General features: G+C 43.7%; 1 protein-coding gene across 1 annotated transcript in view; it reads left to right on the forward strand.

Annotated features, from left to right (window-relative positions):
• Positions 1-618: 618 nt before the first annotated feature.
• Positions 619-21,374, forward strand: part of LOC147613329 (uncharacterized) — a 54,467-nt gene continuing 33,711 nt past the window's right edge. Inside the window, exons 1-4 of the mRNA XM_086782627.1 lie at positions 619-911; positions 1,020-1,099; positions 1,379-1,452; positions 1,764-1,857. Coding sequence (XP_086638753.1) covers positions 839-911; positions 1,020-1,099; positions 1,379-1,452; positions 1,764-1,857 — 321 coding nt within the window. The 5' untranslated portion in view covers positions 619-838. The remainder of the gene's footprint in view (positions 912-1,019; positions 1,100-1,378; positions 1,453-1,763; positions 1,858-21,374) is intronic.

Here is a 21,374-nt window from a genome sequence, read left to right on the forward strand (position 1 = left end):
GATCGTCTCATCATCTTGAGTTAGAAGGACAAATAGAGTGTATAAAGCTAACGATGAAAGATTTCCATGAGATAGTTTGATTGGGAACATTATCTTTCATTAGTGGAGTTTGCTACAAGAGTGTGCTATACTAAGATGAGCCCTTTTATGTTGTTATATGTATTTTAGCCTATATCCAATATGAGTTGGCGTCTGAGTTGATTACTTGAAATAGTAGCAAGAGATGTTGCAGTTTGCAAGAGAGTGCACGATTAGAGCACAATTCTATGCTAAACAAAAGCATACATCTAGAGGCTTGGAAGCCAAATGGTTTATTTGAGAACGCAAAAAAATTTATAGGTACGAAAAAGTCTGAGTTACCTTTGAGATATTTTGATCGAGATATTTATGGGCCTTACTTAATCTTGAAAAAGATTAATGAGGCAGTGTACAGGTTGCGTCTTCCTCCTAAGGGAATACATGTGCATCCAGTCTTTCATGCTAACAGATTAAAAGAAGTGTTGGGTGTTGGAGAGAGTTTGGTTTAAGATCAGGAGCTTGCAAGACTTAAGGATCTATCCATTTGTAAAAAAGCAGTGAACATGGGTGTTGATTGTAGAGGAAAAATATCCTCATTTTCAGAGTGGTTGATTAAATTGAAGGATTGTGGAGAAGACAATCCTTGGGAGAATGCTGCTTCCTTATGGGGCAGTTTGTGCTTTCATTCTTAAAAAAAAAAAATCAAACCTAAAAAGCTTAAGACACGGTTCCTTTTCCCGCCCACACGGTGATCCTCTTTATTGTGAGCGGCTTTGGTGTGTGTGAGAGAAAGAGAGAGGGTTAGTGAATCCGCGCATGAATGGCTATGGCGCGAACCCTTTCTCATCGTCACAAGAGGAGCTTCTCTTTCCATCTCCATCGCCCATTCTCAAGTCAGTGAATCTAATCATAGCCATGTTCCTGTCTGTCTTTCAATGAACATCTAAACGTGCTTTTGATGTGGTGTTTCCTCTCCTTTCTGCTGTATTCTGCTGTAAAAGGGCAAGCTCGCGCCAGTAAGGGGGAGGAGCCTGCGAAAAAGCCGAAAGATGGTGTATTGAGTATCGCCGAAAGGTGCAAGGTCTCGCAAAAGCTGAACCCCTGTGTGTTAAAAGCCAAAAATATCAGTAAAGAAAAAGGAATCAACCCTAGTTGAAAACTCGAAAAATAAACAGAACCCAAATTTCAAGCAAGCAAGGAGGCTACAAAATCCTAACAGAAATGCAAATTCTAAACAGAAAGAAAACTTTAACAGAATACTGGGTCTTAAACAGAGAAGGAAGAGCTTAGAAATCTTCGTAGTTAACCCTAATTTTAAAACATAGTAGCCAGCCTCGACTCTTTCTTGTGTTTTTGACAGAGCATCCTGGCTGTGAATTGGCGAGGGCAACTCACCACAGTCAAGCCCAGATTGGTTGACAAAGAAGAGCGAAAGTAAGTGATCCCCCATCATCTTTTGTTAGGTGAAATGTGTTTGAATTTTAGTCTTTAATTTTTTGTGTGTTCAAGCTTTGAAGCAATGGTGTAGATGCTTTACTTTATTCGTAGAATTCTCCTTATGTTGTTGGCGGGCTCTTGCCCAAGTAGTTAGCCCACTACACTCCACCCTATCAAAGCTAGGTAGCAAGTTCAAGACCCAGACAGCACTTGCAAAAACAAAAAATCCTTAGTATGGTTGGGAAGAATGGGATGTATACTTGGACCATTCTCTTTTGTGGATTGACATCGCGCCTTCTTTGACACAGAAAAGCAGGAAGAACACTTGGAGAGCTTTCAAATTACATCATTGTCGATGGGAAAGCCATAGTTTGGGTGCCAGAAGACAGCCAACATTGCCCGGTATGTCACCATGAATCAAACCGCATTTTATATTTTACAACTTGTGGGGGTTTGAATACATATTATGCCTATGATCAGGGAGATAGACGTCACAGGGCTGTCTCTCATTGCTGGCCTGCTGGCTGGTCTCATAAGATCCGGGCCCTTGATCTGGTAGTGTGTCTAGATATTCCTGCCACCATTATCATGAGAACTAACACATTTCTTTAAGGTCTTTTGAACAATAAAATACTTCAGCTACATCAAACTTCAAAAGCATTTTCATGCTTATTAAACTTGATCAATTATTTTGTCTTTATGTGCATTATCTTGCTACACAATTGGAGTGTTTTCAAGGATTCAAAAGGGCACCTCAAAGCCAAGTCTCCTATGAAGCATATCCAAAACATGGTGAAGCGTCGGTAGCTAATCATGTATTCCCAATTCAAGCTGCTATCGTGCCCATACATGGTGTAAGCGTAGCCTCTTGCATTTGTTGGATCCAAGAGGGAGAAAGAAAGAAAGAAAGTTTTGTATATGTAATAGGTCTATGAGACCAAAAGTGTTTTACACGTCTCATATGTCTCATGTAAAAGTATTGTCTTAAACATAAACATGGAAACATAAAGACGCCAAAGAGAATTAGCCTATGTACTATGCGAGTCCTCCTCCTCTATGATAGCTTAGGAGGTGGCAATGTCCACTGTGTCAGGCAGTGCTGCTCTATGGCATTGGAGTACATCCTAGATCTAGAGCTGATGGGAGGATGGCCCCGATCTCAAGTGGCGGTCTCTCTGAAAAATTGTGTGTGATTCTCCACGTTTTATGAGGCACTAGTAGGCCTTGGGTTTGGGGGGCATCTTGGATGTCCTGTCAACGTCTCTTAGTCCCTTTAGATGTTGCATAGGCTGAGTATCCACTGTCATAGAAACCGTGGGGACGTGAAAGAAGTTGGTGATGGATGTCTGAGTGGTATCAAATTGCCCTTGTCTCCATGTCTTTAGCCTCAACAAGAACTTCTATGGGGCATGGGGCTAGAGTGCGGGTATGGGAGGTGGGCTTTGATGTTGGAGAAGAGGCATTGCCAATTGGTATGGGTGGTGGGCTCTGATGATGTTGGAGCAGAGGCATTGGTATGGGTGTTGGATCTGATATGGATGCATATATGAGAGAGAGAGAGAGAGAGAGAGAGAGAAATGAAATGATATATTAACGTCTCTAAGAGGCCATAATGGCCTATGAGACCAAAATTGAGAGTACATATGAAGTTCTCATCAAAGAGAACAACTAAATGAGACTAAAAAGTACAATAAATTGATTGTCTTACAGTTATAAGAACAGAATTGTAAGACTCCAAGATGATACTGAGTAGAAAATATTGGAAAATGTATGCTGATTAGTTGAAGTGTTGCTCTCTCCTTAGATCAAATATCTCCGCCATGGGGCTGTCTAGAATGGAGAGGTCGTAGAAGCGAGGTAGGCGTCTCCAATGTTGAGCAATAATGGCTCTGATTTGGTGATGGTGAGGATGCCGTGGTCGGGATCCTGGTGGGCGTGGCCGATGGGCATGACATAAGATGACTGCTCTATCAGCGGTGACTCCCTGGGAGCGTGGTCGGTGCCTTGATGGCCCAATGGAGGAGGATTCAGGAGATGTGGGTTGGGTTGCTGGTGCTGGTGCCGAAGAAATCTGTCAGGGTCCTCTGTCTAGGTACATCATGGCTCGGTCTCCTGTTTGCCAAGAGGGTCTCTCTGTGTCTCCTGAGCTCAAGTAGGAGCAATCCTGGGCATCTCTGATCCTCAAACTCCATGACCTTGCGTAACGGCCCAAAACCCTCTCGGAAGAGGTAGTGATATCTCCCTCGGATCTCATAATAGATTGTACATCGACAAATGTAGTGCTCCTCTGTCTCTGCCTCCTGGTAGCATAGCTGACAAATGCGGTCATCCAAGATCTGATGCACATATCGCCCTGTCTCAATCTGTAGCTGGTGTGATGAGGTCGGGATTTGCCCAGTGGCACAACGTATCCCATTTGATAGGTGTACATCCATGTACGCTGGGCGGGTGATAAAATCATCTGGTGAGAGGTGTAGAAAATGGCTCTTATAATGAGCCATTTTTGTGCCTAAGGGCTCGAGGGGACTAGTCCATGCCCTCTCTGTGATCACTATGATGATATCCATCATGATCACTTGGTTTTGCTCTAAGTGGGTGAGATCCAAAAATGGACAATCCAGACTGTACTGAAAGGGTGGTAGTGCCTCTATACTCTATACGTAAACCATGTAGGTCAAACCATGATCTCATCTGAGCGTACCAGCAATGAGTAGCTCCATCCTTTGCCAACTGTATGGATGAGGTCAATGCCAATCGGGAGTCTCTGCTGAGGGAGCTTCCATAGCCGTTGTAAAAAGGTAACTGCTTGGAATAGGGCCTCTGTCACTACTGGTGCGGCACCCAGCTAAGCCCGAACAATCTCATGTGGTATTGATGATTTGCTCCGAATCATGCGGGCAATCATCATAATCAGTGGTCTCTCCATTTGCCTCCATCCCTCATCCGTCCCTCTCTGAGATCTGTGATGTATGCTGGGTCCCAAATTGGAGCTCCGTACAAAAGGGTCGGTGTCACGTGCATCCCGCACTTGGATGCCACGTAGACATATCTGTACAGAAGGTGCAGGACCTGGGATTGTGAACTGGTCCCATGTGAGCCCAGTTCGGGATGAGTCAGCCAGGGATCCATCTCAGTTGTCCGAGGTTAGGTGTGCATTGTCCTGCACAGGAGTCCAAGGTCAGGTGTGCACTGTCCTGCACATGAAACAGTGCCAGTCCGCGCTGTGAGTCTCCCTCTGGAATGATGTTAGTGATTCTGTGTATTTGGTATGGTACCGGATGCCAGATCATTGTGTAGATAGTTAGGGTTTGATTATAGGAAAAGGGGCCAGCCCATAGGGCTACCCCAAGTCTTAGGGTGGGCATGGGGATGGTGTGAAACCACCCCCATGAGGGTCAGGAAGGTCCTGGCTGTACCCAAGGCATGGGTAGGCCATGGAGGGCTGTAGGACAGCCCTAGGGGCAGGCCAGGGGTAGCTGACTGGTTATCCAGCCCTAGGAGGGGTGTAGGGCAAGTATGGGGGCAGCCCATACAGGCTGCCCGGCCCCAATGTACTTGCAAATTCAGTGCCCAGTCCCTAGAGAATCAGGCGCATGATGCCCAGCCAGCCATGAAGTGATGCGCAGGTTTTTATGTGAATTATCCAGCATTTAATGCTGATTTATAGTCGTGGGCAGAAAAGTGAACTGGCTGACTGGATTTAATGCTGGCCGACTGCTTATTTGGAGTAGTATAAATAGGAGAGCCACAATCCCATTGTGTTATCTCATATTTCACCAAGAGCTCAAGCATACAAGGGCTAGGATAGCCAAGAAGTTGCTAAGCAAAGGGGTGAAGGACTGCAGGTCAAGGGCAGAGATTTTGAGCCAAGAAAGGTCAAGATTTCTGTATTTTTCTTTTCAAATTCATATCATTCTAATAAAGCAAATACACCATCCGTGGTGGGGACCCTACAGAGGGTATTTGGGACCCAATACTGTGTCCTCTCCATCTCTCCCTATCTCTCTCTATTTTCTGCACATCTTCATCAGTTTTGTGCATTAATTCCGTTGTGAAAAGTGTGCTGATTTCTGAGCATTGAAGTTACCGATCTTCTCCGAAGCTTCCGCATGTTACAGTCGGTGTGAAAAGCGTATCAAATAGCCACAATTTGGTGCGCGGCTCTTGAAACTGTATGTGTGCACACTGCCTCTCGAGTGCCCCCAAGGTTGCATGCCCTCGAGCTAATCTAGCTGCTGCTGCCTCCTTCAGGGAGTAACGCGGTCATGTGAAAGTAACTCCCAAGTAGACATATGACCTGACATACTCAACTGGCTCCTCTCGGAAAGTGAACTGAGGCTGTGATCTCGTCACCCATGCCTGTGTGATGTTAAACACCATAACCTTGGTTTTCCCAAGGTTCATTGTCAGATCTCTAACCGCACAGAAAGCGTGTAATGCATCCAGGTGTCTCTGTAATCCCTTCGGAGAGTTTGAGATTAGAACAATATCATCAGCATATAACAAGATGGGTATCAGCACCCCTGCCAGGCATGCCCTTGGGCCTCCCAATGTGTACATAATCGGAGACCACATCAATGTACAGTCCAAAGAGGGTGGGCGATAGCGGGCATCCTTGCTTCACCCCTATCGTGTTGGTCACCATATCGGATAGTCCGCCTGGAGCTCGGACTCTGCTTGTCACAGACTCATACAAAGCATATATCCCGCACTGCATATCCTAGGGTACTTCAATGTCATGCAATCTGTGCATAAGCTTGGCACGTGGTACGGTATCGAAGGCTTTGCGGAAGTCCACAAAGCAACAATGTATCCTTCTCTTCTGTGTCTTGCCCTCTTCAATAAGTGTCCGAAGTGTCAGTATGTGATCCAAGGTAGTAAATCCTCAAAGACCCAATGGGCCTATGTGACCAAAGTGATACAATAATGTCTATGGCATATACCATCATGGAATGGAAAATAAAATAGAACAAATCAAAACTATCTCACTAGAGTGATACAAAACTGTCCATGGAAATCTCATCATGGAATCCTAGGAGCATGAAACATGAAACTTGATGTAAAGCTTTTATAGCTTTATTAACATGATTAAGACTTAATTAATGAACATAAGACAAATACTGTAGGAAAGACTGAGTTGTTTGCATTGAGATAGAGACCTTTCTTAGAGGCCGAAAGGGTACAAGTGAAGAGACGTATCCCTGGGAAGGGGTGTGGCTCTTGAATCAATGGTTATGTCCTTTGGACTTAGGGGTGTGTGTTTTAATGAATAGACATGTCCTTTGATAGTGACCCATGTGTAAGGGTGTGACCTTTCGCAGGTGTCCTTTCAATTAATAAGGAATTAAGGAGTAATTAAGGAGAGATTAAGAGAGTTAGTCACAATCGTGACATTTCCTCTCACTTAAAATAAGGCTCTGGCTAAGAAGAGATGGTTGTCTTTGAAAGAATTCCCGAAGAAGTTTTGGATATTCCTGTGAGTCTTCATCACTTTGCCAAGTAGAGTCGGAATCATCAAGATCTCTCCATTTAACCAAAAATTCTGTAGTGAGCTTATGTCGTGTTTCCTTTTGTCTGACATCAAGAATTGTCTATGGAATTAAGAGTACGTGTTCATCTTTGATTTCTGGAACATAATTCAAAATATCTAAAACTGTAAAATCACCGTCCACAAACTTCTTGAGCCAAGAAATATGGAAAGTTGGATGAATTCTACCCCAAGAAGGTGGTAACTCCAACTTATAACTGAGAGATGAGTTCTCTTCTTAATAATACGGAAGGGTCCATAATATCTTGGGCGAAGCTTTGGGAAGACTGATTTCACTGTCTTGTATCGATGAGGGGAAATATATAATAATACCAAGTCTCCTTCTTGAAATTCAATGTGACGATGACGCTTATTAGCTGTGCGCTGATATTGCTCTTGGACGCTGACCATCTTATCCTTAATCTGTAATAAAATATCTTGCATTTCCTGAATGAGTTGGTCTGCTAAAGCCACTTTATGTTGAAGAATAAAGTTGGCAGGAACAAGGGGAGTATGGCCATAAGCTGCTTGAAAAGGTGTCATTCCAATAGCTGAATGATAAGAATTATTATAAGCAAATTCCACCAAAGGTAAATATTCTTCCCATGAAGCTAATCAAGACTAAACATAATGACGCAGCATTTCTTCCAGAATCTGATTAACTCGTTCCGTTTGTCCATCTATCTGTGGATGATAAGCAGAGCTAAAGAGTAAATTTGTATCAAGAGACTTGAATATCGAAGTCCAAAAATGTCCTGTAAACTTTGGATCTCGATCAGAAACTATAGATTTTAGCAATTCATGAAGTTTGAAGATATACTGTATGAACAGTACTTCAATATCTGAAGCTTGGACTGCTTTCTTGCATGGAATGAAATGTGCCATTTTAGAAAATCTGTCAACCACCACAAGAATCTGTGTATTGCCTTTAGAAGAATGTGGCAATGAAGTGATAAAATCCAAACTAATACTTTCCCAGTGTTCATTGGGAACTGGAAGTGGTTGAAGAAGACCAGCTGGAACTTGTCTGCTAGCTTTCATACGTTGGCACGAGAGACATGCTGTAACAAACTTAATAACATCTTGCTTCATTTGAGGCCAATAGTATGTCGCTGTCAAAAGACGATATGTCTTGTTGATGCCTAGGTGTGCAGCATAAGTGATGTTCTTTCACCAATAAGTGATCTCGTGATGTTCTTTCACCAATACCCTTCGAACATGAGTATCATGAGGTACACAAATACGGTCCTGACAGTATAATAAACCATCCACTATTGTATATGCTCCATAAATCTTCAAGTCGGAAGGAGTTGCATTCTGAGAATTGAGAATTGGAAATGCATTTCCAAAATCACGATCTTTTGAATAACGGTCCTTGAAACTTTGAGGTATATCCATTTCAACTGTAGAAATAGCCAAGACCGAAGCTAGCGGCATACGACTGAGGGCATCCGCAACCACATTGGTAAGACCAAGAACATACTCAATTGTCATATGAAAATTGGCTAAGAATTCGACCCAACGCGCTTGCCTAGCATTCATAACTGGATGCGTGAAGATATATTTCAAAGAATGATGATCTGTTTTCACCACTGAATCCGCACCAAGGAGATAATGTTTCCATGCACGATAGGCATGAACAATAGCCAAAAATTCCTTGTCATATATCAGGTATCTTACTTGAATTGCAGAGTGCTTATGATTGTCAAACGCAATAGCACGTCCTTGTTGCATCAAGACGACACCAGTGGCAATATCAGAAGCATCCGTGTAAACATCAAAGGGGGAGAGTAGGGTCAGGAATAGCCATGACAGAGTTGTTGTCAAAGCTGTCTTTAAATTTTTAAAAGCTTGTGTTGTGACTTCAGTCCATTTGAATGTAGGAGCGGACTTTAGAAGTTATGTGAGAGGAGCAGCTATTTCGGAAAATCGATGAACCTTTGTGTGATAGAAGTTGGCAAGTCCCAAGAAAGAATGAACATCATGGATGTTTGTGGGAGTTGGCCAATTGAAAATAACCTGTATTAAATATTTTCTTTGGATCCACGGAAATACCGTCTACTGAAACAACATATCCAAGGTGCTCCAAGGATGTCTTGAAGAATTCACTTTTGCCTGGATTAATATAAAGAGCATTTTCACGAAGCACTTGGAAAATGATCTTAAGATGTGCCTTGTGTTCTTCCTTATTACGACTAAACACCAAGATGTCGTCAAGATAGATAATGACGAACTTGTCCAGAAAAGGATGAAAAAGATCATTCATCAGACTCATAAATGTTACAGGGGCATTGGTTAACCCGAATGGCATGACCAGGTATTCGTAATGACTATATTTTGTGCAAAAAGCTGTCATATATTTATCACCTTCGCGAATGCGAATTTGATGATATCCAGACTTAAGATCAATTTGGAGAAGACCTTTGCATGGAGCAATTGATCAAACAATTCATCAATGCGCGGAAGAGAATACTTATTCTTGATAGTAAACTTATTAAGGACACGATAGTCGATGCAAAGGCGCATAGACTTATCCTTCTTTTTCACCAAAAGTACTGGAGCTCCAAAAGGGCTTTTGCTTGGTCGAATATGTCCTTTCTCCAAAAGTTGTCACTGTATCTCCTGAGATTCTGTAAAAGAAACTCGATATGGAGCATGAGTACTCAGTAGGTGGAGCACTGCCAGGAAGGGATATCAATAGCATGGTCGATTGGTCGCCGAGGTGGGAGAACCGCAGGAAGCTCCTGAGGAAAAAGATCCAAGTATGGAGCAAAGAAAGATTGCTTGAGGTACATCACCTTTGTATCTATGTTCTCGGGAGGATCGTTGGCTGAATAGACCATTAAAAGTGCTGAGGAACAACCACTCTTGCAGACCCACCGTTTCACTTGAAGAGCTGAAAGGGTTGGTGTAGAAGGTTGGTCTCTGATTCCTTGGAGTGCCACAAGCATATCATTTTGAGCAAATTGTATGGAATGGTTTCGGAAACTGATGAGGGGATCATATTGATACAACCATTCTTGACCAAGGATCATATCATAATGTGCCAAATTCATGACTTGGAAATCCAATTTGTCACGATAGTTTTGAATTTGAAAGGGGATGTGCTACGGTGTTACACAAGGATGTGGACCCATCGGCAAGTTCTACTTCATAAACAACAGCACTTGGAGAAGTCCGAATCTTTAATCTCTGAGTCAAGGTGGTTCCCACAAAGTTATGAGAACACCCACTGTCAATGAGCACCTGAATAGGGTGATTGGAAATAGAGCCTTGAAGAAACAAAACCTGAGTAGACCGCTGGGGCAATGGTAAAGAGGTAGCTTGTACTGTGGCAGTAGCGGTAATCACTGAAGCATGTGCAAGAGCATGGTGATTAACTGCATGCTTTCCTTTGTCAACAACTAGGGGTTTCTGCTCGAAACTGGAGGGTTCAGCATTAGAATTCTGTCGATGGGTTGGTCTTTTGGGGCACTCAAACCAACGATGAGGTCCATTACAAATTGTGCACAATCCTGTCTTTTGTTGATCCCGTCTAGAAGGAACAGTGGAAGGACGAGAATTGCGAGATTGGTCATGTCCTTGGTCCCGTCCACGATTCGAACTGCGTGGTTGGAAGGATTCAGAACGAGAGGACTGAAAAGAGGACGATGCTTCTAATCGGCGAGGGTGTTGAGAATTATTCCATTGGAGATTAGGTCGGGAGGTAGTACCAGAAGATTCTCTACGACTATCTCGGGTCATACGAGATCCATTGGTTTTCTGAAAGGCATTAGCTCGACCGGAAGAGGCCGAATTTCGAGAATTAATGTCTGCAACACGCTCGGCGTATCGTATGGCATCGGCAAGATCGATAGGGTTATATTTCTGAACATCGGCACGCAGTGTAGGGTTAAGACCTTCAACGAAGGCATGAAGTTCGTCCGCTGGGGACAAAGAGTCAATCTCCAGTATCAAGTTGGTGAACTGGGAGATATAAGAGGCCAAGGAACCAGTTTGGTCCAAATGGCATAAGCGAGTATGGGCTTGGAAATCCGCATTGGCAGGTATGAACTGCATACGGAGGACCCGCTCGAATTTTTCCCACGTTGTAACCGATTTTCCGGGGTGCTGTCGTCGTTGCTACCACAATAAAGCAGTGTCTTTGAGGAGGGATACTCCAAAAATCACATTTTTGGAATCAGAAAGGGTCATGGTTTCAAAGTATAACCGCAGTTTGTAGAGCCATTGGTCTAAGATGCGCTTATTGCGCTGACCACCATAAGAGTCAGGGGGTTTAATTTCCAATTTCTTTGTTTTATTGGCTTGTAAAAGACGATAAAGAGTTTTAAGGTCGTCGCCTTCTACCCCGGAAGGAATGACGTCTGCGTCTACTGGTACTGTTGCTGAAACATCTGCTGCTGGTACGGAACTCCTGTAGGAGTGGCGATCCGTGTGGAACTATTGGATCTGCGAAGCCAAGGATGCCATAGACTCCTGGAGTTGCTGTTGGAACTGCTGCTGAAGTTGTTGCAAAGCTGGCTGCCATTCCGGAGGGGTTGGTATGTCAACAGGTTTTGCCATGAGAGAAGATGTTGATGTAGAGGCTTCAGGGTGATGAGGCTTTGGGGGTTTTTGCTGTTGATGACGCCATTGGGCTCTAGTAAGAACCATCGGCTGGAGGGTGCGGCATCTGGAAATCCTGAGAGGAGAGGCTACGTACTGGTGAAGCGGCTATAGACCATCCAGTATAGTTAGGGCGATCCTCTGGGACTAGGCTCGCATGAGAGTCTGCTACTGGAGAAGAAGGTACAAGGGTAGGGCAAGTATTGGTGTCGGGTGTATATTCTGGTGTAGAGGGGCGCATCGTGAATGAAGATGGCTCAGAATAGGTGCAATATTTGTGAAAAATGATGCTACACTTGGGGAGGATAACGCCCAGATAAGGATGACGCCGGAGTATAAAACAGTAATGGTCCAAATCCTGTGCAGAAGTACGAACACGGATTACCCACACGTCGAATTCTCGGAGGTGAGAAGTTGGTGTGGCTATTTGAATACGATAATGAGTGGGTTGGAAAAAAGGGGGCACACTTACTGGAACAGGGAACAGGGGCTGAGACCGGTGGAGAAACACGAGTATGAGAGGGCACTATGGACTCAGAGCGTGTATCTTGTAAATAACTGAAATCATAGGATTCCTCTGCCATAAGCCGTCGGAGAAGAGGGTACGTGATCTGAGAGGTGCTTTTGAACCGGTAAAAAGTAATATTGGCCCCGGAGGAGTGGAGAGCCGGCAAAAGAATGAAATGGCGGGTTTCTAATATGTTAATACTCCACATTATGTGAAATTTTTATGCCCAAGAAAATGGAAAAATCACACTTGAAGGAGGTTGCCATAATAAATATTGTTGTTGGAGAAGAAGCACTAAGGATAGTAGTCGTCAATTTAATAGAAAGCACCAACAACAAGTGGCTGGTCCAAACGCAGGCATAGATAGAAGGATGCCAACGATGAAGAGGGGTACGGGTACTGAATCCGTGGAGGAGAGGGACGGTTGCAGGCTGGCGCGCGTAGAACCTTGTGCAGGATGGCGGCGGGTGCAGGCTGAAATTGCTCAGTAGGTGGTGCCATTTCGTAGGGAGCCGTAAAGTGAGTTTGTGGTAAAAAAAAAAATGCTTGTAGACGTGGCATTAAAGCCTAAGGGTCATAACCCTTGGGTAATTAATAATGTAGGATTCCCTGTTTTTTTTTTAAATAAAAAAAATCAGCAACCAAACGGCGCTTCTCAATGGCAGCCGTCTAGGGAAATTTCCACAAAGGGGTGCGACTGCTCTTGGGAGGGGTGCCTGTTCATGAAGGGGTGTCGCCTGAAGAGGTAAGCCTCCAATTGAAGGCTTTTTTTTTTGTTTTTATCTCCTTTATTCAAGTGTGTCCTGCATATGGCTGGCCCAAACTTAATCAAGAAAAATTGGGAGTTGGAGGCTGAATTTGATAGGGCATTCTCTCATGCTCTTCCATTCAACACTTGCTACACCCAATTTTAGGGTTTGGGCGGGCTGATTTTAGGGTTAGGGTTAGGAATGATTTTAGGGTTAGGGTTAGGGTTAGGGTTTGGGCATGTCACAAGGCAGAAAAAATTTGCTCTGATACCATTGTAAAGCTTTTATAGCTTTATTAACATGATTAAGACTTAATTAATGAACATAAGACAAATATTGCAAGAAAGACTGAGTTGTTTGCATTGAGACAGAGGCCTTTCTTAAATAGAGGCCGAAAGGGTACAAGTGAAGAGACACATCTCTAGGAAGGGGTGTGGCTCTTGAATCAATGGTTATGTCCTTTGGACTTAGGGGTGTGTCTATTAATGAAGACATGTCCTTTGATAGTGACCCATGTGTAAGGGAGTGACCCATGTGTAAGTGTGTGACCCTTCACAGGTGTTCTTTTAGTTAATAAGGGATTAAGGAGTAATTAAGGAGAGATTAAGAGAGTTAGTCTCAATCGTGACACTTGAGAGAAGCATCAGCCCCCAATAGATGGTATATGACTCTCCAAAATATCAAGCATTGAGCTAATGAGTATGGGCGAGAGGTCTTGTCACAACCTCTAGAGATCTATGCCATGCAAAAGGATTTCCTGGAGCATGATGGATTCATTCATATTAGAGTTGTTGAATTTAATGAGCGATTAGAGTTGGTGACTCTGACTACTGAATTTATGCATTCATGGAAGGGTTGGTGACCCTAGTGAGTGTGTAAACTCATGAAAGAGTTGGTGACTCTGTTCAGTATGTGAACTCATGGAAGGGTTGGTGATCCTGGTGAGTTAGCTAGGCTCATGCAAGGGCAAATTGCCCTAGTGAGTACAGTATTTGGATCCAGATGGGTGGTGCCCATGGTCGTGACAATTTCGGTGTACAAGATGGCAAGTCGGGAGATTTAATCCAAATCATCGCGCACAAGCATTTGCCTGGGAAATGCACTTGCATGTGTGACTTGTTTTGTTTGCCTAGACATTGCATGGTATTTTGCTTGTGAATGTCCACGGGCAACGGGGATGCCTGGACACCTTGTGGACGTGTGTGTGCACACTTGTTTGGGACTAAGGCAGTGAATTTTATGTGTTTTGCAGGTGGTAAGTGTGCACACTCAACCTTATTTAACCTTTGTCTACTAAAGTCTATGGTTGCAGGTTCATATTCATTAAAGTTTGGGTCGTGGGAGGACCAACTTATAATTTATAAGAGAGTTTACATTGGGCTGGATTGTTTTAATGAACCGGGACCAATTATTAGACTTGGTGTTACATGCGGAAGCTCTGAGATGCTTCTTTCAGCCCTAAACACCATCTAGAACATGTTGATGCAAAAACGCAAACAGAAGGGAGAGTAGAGAGAGAGAGAGAGAGAGAGAGAGAGAGAGAGAGAGAGAGCTGGAAATTCAGTATTTCATATGGTACAAAAAGGTACATAATTCCCTGCAGCCACAGGCTGCCTTCTGGAAAAGGTAAACAAACAATAACCCTAGTCTATGTCTAGACCCAACTCAACAAGGAGTTCAATGAATGAAACAATGAGCACATAAGCCTTATATAGGCTTGAGAACACCCCATGGACTGGCCGATTGCTGGTCGGCCAGCTCCTGGACAAATAAATCTCATAAATGCTGCAGCCGATTGGAATATTCCTTGTCCTCTTCCACAAGATGCTCCACAATATATGCTCCAAAAATCTGATTATGTTTGTCTTTATCTTTGTCCCTCCTTAGGGTTAGTCTCTGAGATAAGTATGTACATGTGTGTGCACATGACATCCCCCTCTGCTAAACTTGATAACGGGATTCCAATCTGCTTCTTGGATGATTGTCATTATTCCATTCTATTCTCGGAGGCCCTCTGTCATCCTTCCTACTCTGGCAACCTTTTCACTGAATGCCCTGTTCCCAAATCCACTCTAACTTTGAATAAGATCTATGCATTTGTTCCATCCAGTCCCCAATCCGTTCCTACCCTGTCTCTGAACACCGTCTTGGTCTTCATTCCTGAGAAATGAGTCTGGTACTCTCACTCCATCCCGTGGAGGATCATCCTCCCTTGGAACCATTACCCGAAAGCCTTTCCTGGCTCACAGGACTGCCATAATCTTTGGGCTTTGTGGACATTACCAACTCTCACCATTTGGCCACCTAATTGGTCCACCCGTGCTTTCTCATCATGTATGTACATTGGACTGGTGTCCATGGCAGTTGTATATGTTGGGGATTGATGCCACTCATGTGATACTGTGGACTTGGCTTTCCATTGGGACTTGTGTCTCTGTGTACATGCTCGGAAATGCCTGGTGGATTGGTGTTCCATTGGGTTTGGTACTTCGTGTACTTGCCTGGAGCACGTCTATTTTGGTATAGTCTCATGAACGGGGATTGTCCATACCAATGCTGCATTGCATAGCATCTTTATGTGCTTGCTTGCAATTGAAATTGCATGCTGTTTTCATGATTGCTTGACCAATGTGTAGTTCCGGGTAAGGGGACGCTCACCCGCGAACTGTGCGTGTGAAACTGTTTGTTGACATGGTTATGTGGCATGTGACAGGTGGTAAGTATTGGTCATAAACCTAGCCTTAGGAGTTAGCACTAATTTGTAAGTGAGTGTGTACACACTTCATTAAGTTTTGGGTGACCAAAACTCACTTATAAATTATGACCAGCTCGGTGTTCACACACACTAATGTCCCGAGGTGGACAAAACCTAATGTCCACCGCCTATACCTTATCCCCTTTGTACAAAGGGAGTAACCAGCCATGTGTCCACTCTAGCTTGCTCCACAAAGCACCTGCCTGCCACCGACATTGGACAACTCACCACCTCACTCCTCTCTCTAGAGATAGGCGTCTCCATGAGGGTTGCTGGGCTGCATTTTCTGCACTTTTTCTCCTTCCTAACTCCATTTCCAAGCTTGCTAAGGTGTTTCTCAAGCTTCCAAGAGTGTTTCCAGATGCTAATCACTCTCCTGCACACTCCCAATGACTGAAATTCAGCAAAACAGCTCTCTTTATTGCTGTAATTTCTGGTCTTTTTACTGAAAACCCTATTTTCAGCCCTCCTTTCTCAAGTTGAACCATAGGGGAAGCTTTCCCAGGGTTCCCTTCATCCTCTTGAAGACTTTTGTCGCGAAGAAATGCGACAAATCGAAGATCTCATCACTCCAAGGACTTCCATCGCGAAGACTTCCGTTGTCATTGACTCTACTTGCAATTGGTAAGCTTTTATGCTTAAATATGGAAGCAAGTAGCAGGAGGGAGGAACTGGATTACAAAATCACATACTCTGTGTAGTGTTCTCTTGTCCTATGTGCTCTCTTGTAGATTGTTGTTACCATGTGTTGGTGGAACAATAGAGAGCAGATGGTAGGGAATGAAAGCGGCTTTCAGAGACTTGACGGGCGGTGAGCACAACTTAATCACACTTAAAACTCTTTATGAACTGGAATAATAAACTTTGCAAGAGAAGAAGAAAAAGAGATGGAGCTAGAGCGCTCCTGCACAAGAGACCGATAGGCCCCAAAGCGTGGCACCCGTAGGTCTTTATTTATCTCTTGAAGTCAGTGTAGCCTTTGTACAACTTCCGAGAAGAGAACTCCTTGTTTCATGTAGAGGGAGTCTCCTTGAAGCTTTCACCCAATTTCTTTTGTGTGTTTCAAAGAGCCTTGGCTTCCCTTTTTATATAAGTTTTGGCTAAAAAGCATAGCTTTTCTCTCTTTTTTTAAATAAAATCTCAGCGAATGCTTTTCTTTAAAAAAAAATTTGAATTCGCACATGGGCGATACTTTTCTCTTCTGCGTTTTTGGTTTCATCACCGCTTTCTCTCAGGGTACATGTTCATGCCATTCACAGCCTCAGCATCGGCGATGTATGATATCTTATATCCCTCTTATGGCACTGGATGGAGTTAGACATAGATCTGCATAGCATGCTTGTACTACCCCTTCAGCATATAGAGATGCATCTTGCCTTAGCACTCCATCCACATCCCCACCCCCCCTTATATTGTTTGTATATGGGCTCCACCGATCCATGATGATTCACAGTTGTATCCAGACACATGCACACTTTTTCTTTTCTTTCTTTTCTTCCGATGACCGGAAGAACACAGTTGTATTATTTTTTGTCTCATAGGCCGACTTTGGCCTCTCGTAGACGTTAATATATCTTTCTTTCTTTCTTTCTTTCTCTCTCTTCTGTGTTTTTGCTGCTCGTCGTCTCTCTCTCTTCTGCGTTTTAGGTTTCAGCGCTGGGCTGTGCCATTTTCTGTTGCAATCGGGCCTCCCTGCCACGTGGCAGTGCCACATCATCTGCCAAACCTGTTGCGCTGCAGGGCTGCCCTTGCTTTTACATTACCTGGCTGTTTCCTTGGCCACCCCAACGTTGCCCCACAAAGCTGTCCCTTGAATGTTGCTCATGCAGTCGTTTGGGTTACCCTTGGGCTGCCTTTTGGGTGGCCCTAGGGTAGCCCCTTGAGCTGCCCTTGACTGCCCAACAAGAGGAACAGAGACGGTCTCAGCTGCACCTGCAACACAGTAAGAGAAACATACCCAAAAACACATGTGCATGTACATACATATGAGCATGCACACACATGTCCTCACACACACCAAACATGTATCTGCACCCACACATGCGTACGAACTTACATATGCACATACAGAGTAAAACATGATTAGTGAATGCTAAACATGCTTAAAACATAATTACAATGCTTAAGAAAAGAGGTAAAATACTTAGTCCTGTAACATACCCCCCTCTTAAAGCAAAACAATCGTCCTCGATTGTTCAGTCAAAGGATCTGCCAAATTGAAACAGAACCTAAGAGACCAATGAGAAAGCTATGTCCTGTCGACTGAAACAGAACATTTGAATAACATAAATCAGGAGTCATTCACAAAATCGGCATCCACGTCGTGAATAGTCATGTCCCCCTGGATGCTTTACTTGCTCCGCTCATGGCCATTCCATAGGACCCACGATCAGCAGTACATCATGAACATGAGTAAACACTGATGCATCAAGGCAAGCATACATGCATAACCATAAATACTTCTTGAGGTGCTCTCATATGTTTTAAAGCTTGGATTCCATAACACATAACATCTCAAAAGTATCTATGTACATGCATATCAAATGAAAGTCTAGAATAGGCATCCCCATTCTCTCAAAAAGATCCGTATATCCATGAATCAAACCATGTGACTAGTACATATTGTTAGAAATCTAGCATGGTATCACACAAAACTAGAACATGGGAGTAGTGCAAGAGGGATGAAGCAAACTGAGATAATTCCATTGATGTGACCCCTTGAATATATAGGGGAAAGTACAAGAGCTGAGCATGAGTGCATATGGGATAAATCCCTGAGTGCCACGTGGCATAGATGACCAAGACTAAAAGTACTCCTAGTGAGCACTTATTTCCAACACCCTCCTTAAGTGGACACTAGGAGGAAGACAAAAAGACAAGACTATGACATGACAAAAGATAGGACCAAGACAGAGAGACTAGACAAGGATTGAGAGACAAGCTAGAAGACAAGATGGACAAGACTAGAAGACAGACATAAAGACTGATAGACTGAGAGACAAAAGATCTTGAGACACCCCTCCTCAAGTGATATCCTCATATGGGTCCACAAGGGTAGGCACAAGAGTGGATCATAGACAGAGAGAGAGAGAGACAATCAGCCAGTAGAGTGGTCCCACAGAGAGAGAGACTTTCAGATAGACATGAGAGAGACTGACAAATAGAAGATAAATGGGACATAGACAAAAAATGCCAAGAGAATGTGGGTAGCTAATCCACAAAAGAGAGGCATATAGACTGATAGACAGAGTGTCAGAGATATATGACTGTAAGATCACACAAGATAGACACATAGACAGAGAGACTGACTGACTGTAGATAGACAGAGAGATGGACCTTGATAGATAATCCCTCCTCAAGGTCAATCCTCCTGCTAGAGTGAGTAATGCAGGGGTGCCTCTTGGATAGGGACAAAGATAAGTCCATGTAGACGTGACATTACCCCATGATCTACATCATTGGTGATCAATGGTGGTAGATAGCATGAAAGCATAGACAAATATGAGAGAGATGGGAAGGTAAGTCCAGAACAGGGTCCTCTTTGGCCTACATCATGTGGTGACCAAAGTAGGAGAGATAAAAAAAGGTCTTTTTATGCAGAGAGCAAGGGCAGAGTACCCAAGAAGAGATGCCAAAGATAAATAAATGAGAGACAGCATCAGAAATGAGAAGGTCTTACCCCTATTTTGATGGGCAATGTCTGTTCTCTTACAAGATAAAATTCAGTTTTGAAAATTGATTTTTAAGAATAAAATAGAACTGAGAATATTGCAGCATACAAAGGATAATCCATTTTAGTTTTTACCTCAGGTCTTCCACCCTTTCAAGCCCATGTCACAGACATGCTATCCAAGGGGTAACCCGAGAGAAAGGCAGCTGCAAACAGAGATTTCTTAAGAGGAAATGTTGCTGCAGAGAGAGAGGCAGACGGGCCTGTCAGAAGCAAAGGAGCACCAACTCATACCTTGTTTTGATATAGGAGTGGAGCAGCCAGTAGAGGATATGTCTTGAACAGAGAATGGGGGCTGCCCATACTGAAAACAAGAGGTGCGCAACCTTGAGAGAAAAAAACGAGTTGTTGTTGCAGCACCAGCAGCAAGAAAGGTGTCGACAGAAGCGGCCTGCTGCTGTAGCATAATGAAGAAAATGGAGACGACCCCAGGGAAAGAGAGCAGGTCGGCCTGCTTGCTGAACAGAAGCGGTGGCACTCGGCACAGAAGAGAGACGAAGAGGAGAGCCCTCTGATTGAGCTTGGCGAAGTCGACGCGGCCACACAGGCAGGGAAGCTGGGGCTTGGAGCTGCGAAGGAGCTTGCAGCAGGGGCTGAAAAATAACGGGGCAAGGCAGCGCCAGAATTATTTCGAAGCAGAGAAGTAGCTCCATGGCGGGATCAGGGACTGTCGACTGCAGAAAATATGGGCGACATCAGGGCAGTAGAGTCGTGTCGAATAGGAGCTGGAGATGTCGAGCAGATTCAGCAGCAGCAGAAGACTTGTTGTAGAACAGGAGAGCGGCCTGTTTCAGCAGTATAGAGAAGGGCGACACCATAGCGGGCTGCTGCAGCAGATCATGTTGAGGGCAGCTTGTGGGAGATCAGCAACACCTCAAAGAATAGGAGAGGAGAGTAGCTAGAGCTGGATCTAAGACCCAAGCTAAAAAGGAAGCTAGACCTAGAGTACTCTCCCACGGTCTATCTGGAATAGGCAAAGGATGAAGTAACCTAGGTGTCTTTTGACGGTCATACTTCACCTTTTGACAAATGATGCAATCACGAACAAAAGCATCAGCATCCTTGCGCATATTAGGCCAATAAAAGAATGTCTCCAAAGCTTTCACTGTAGCCTCAATACCATGATGGCCTGCATAAGGCGGAGCATGGCATTCTGTCATAACCTTCTGCCTCAACTGAGATGTGACACACAATTTGTCATGCATCATCATAAATCCTTCTTTGAGAGAATAATGATCAACTCGCTCTCCTTCAGTTAAACGATTAAAAATCTGCTCAAATTCTGCATCATGAGCATACTATTCTCACATATCATCAAGTTCATGATGAAAGATAATAGAGACGGCGGCCACATGTGGTTTCCTAGACAAGGCATCCGCAACCACATTCTTTTTGCCATCCACATGAACAATCTGAAAGTGAAACATGGACAGAAAGTTAGCCCATCTCATATGCTTCTCTGAGAGCTTCGTTTGAGTAAGGAAGTATTGTAAAGTTTGATGATCACTCTGAACAATGAAATCAGCCCCAAGAAGGTAATGCTTCCAAGTAGAAAGAGCATGAATAACCGCAAGAAGCTCCTGCTCGTATACTTGTAGATTCCTTTCTGTTGGTGACAAAGTTCTACTCTCATAAGCAATAACATGCCCATCTTGCATAAGAACAGCTCAATGCTATTCCCACATGCATCACACTGTACCACAAAAGGCTTATGTAGATCCGGTAGAACCAAAACTGGACCAGTGGTAAGCTTTTCCTTAAGCTTGTTGAAAGCTTCCACTTTCTTATCTGTCCATTGAAATTTTACATCCTTTTTGGTCAAGTGATGTAAAGGTGAAGCAATTTCTGCAAAGAATCAGATAAACCTCTTGTAATATGAACAAGGTCCTAAGAAACTTCTCACATCATGTACAGACTGCAAATCCGGCCAATTCTTTATCGCTTCAATTTTCGCTAGATCCATCCTGATGCCATCCTTAGACACTTATGTGTCCAAGAAAGTGAATCTCCTGCATGAAAAATTCACTCTTCTTTCCATTGACAAC

Source organism: Cibotium barometz, chromosome 44, assembly GCF_041138505.1.
Source record: "Cibotium barometz isolate CiBa-2024 chromosome 44, ASM4113850v1, whole genome shotgun sequence".
In the NCBI taxonomy this organism is placed as follows: Eukaryota; Viridiplantae; Streptophyta; class Polypodiopsida; order Cyatheales; family Cibotiaceae; genus Cibotium; species Cibotium barometz.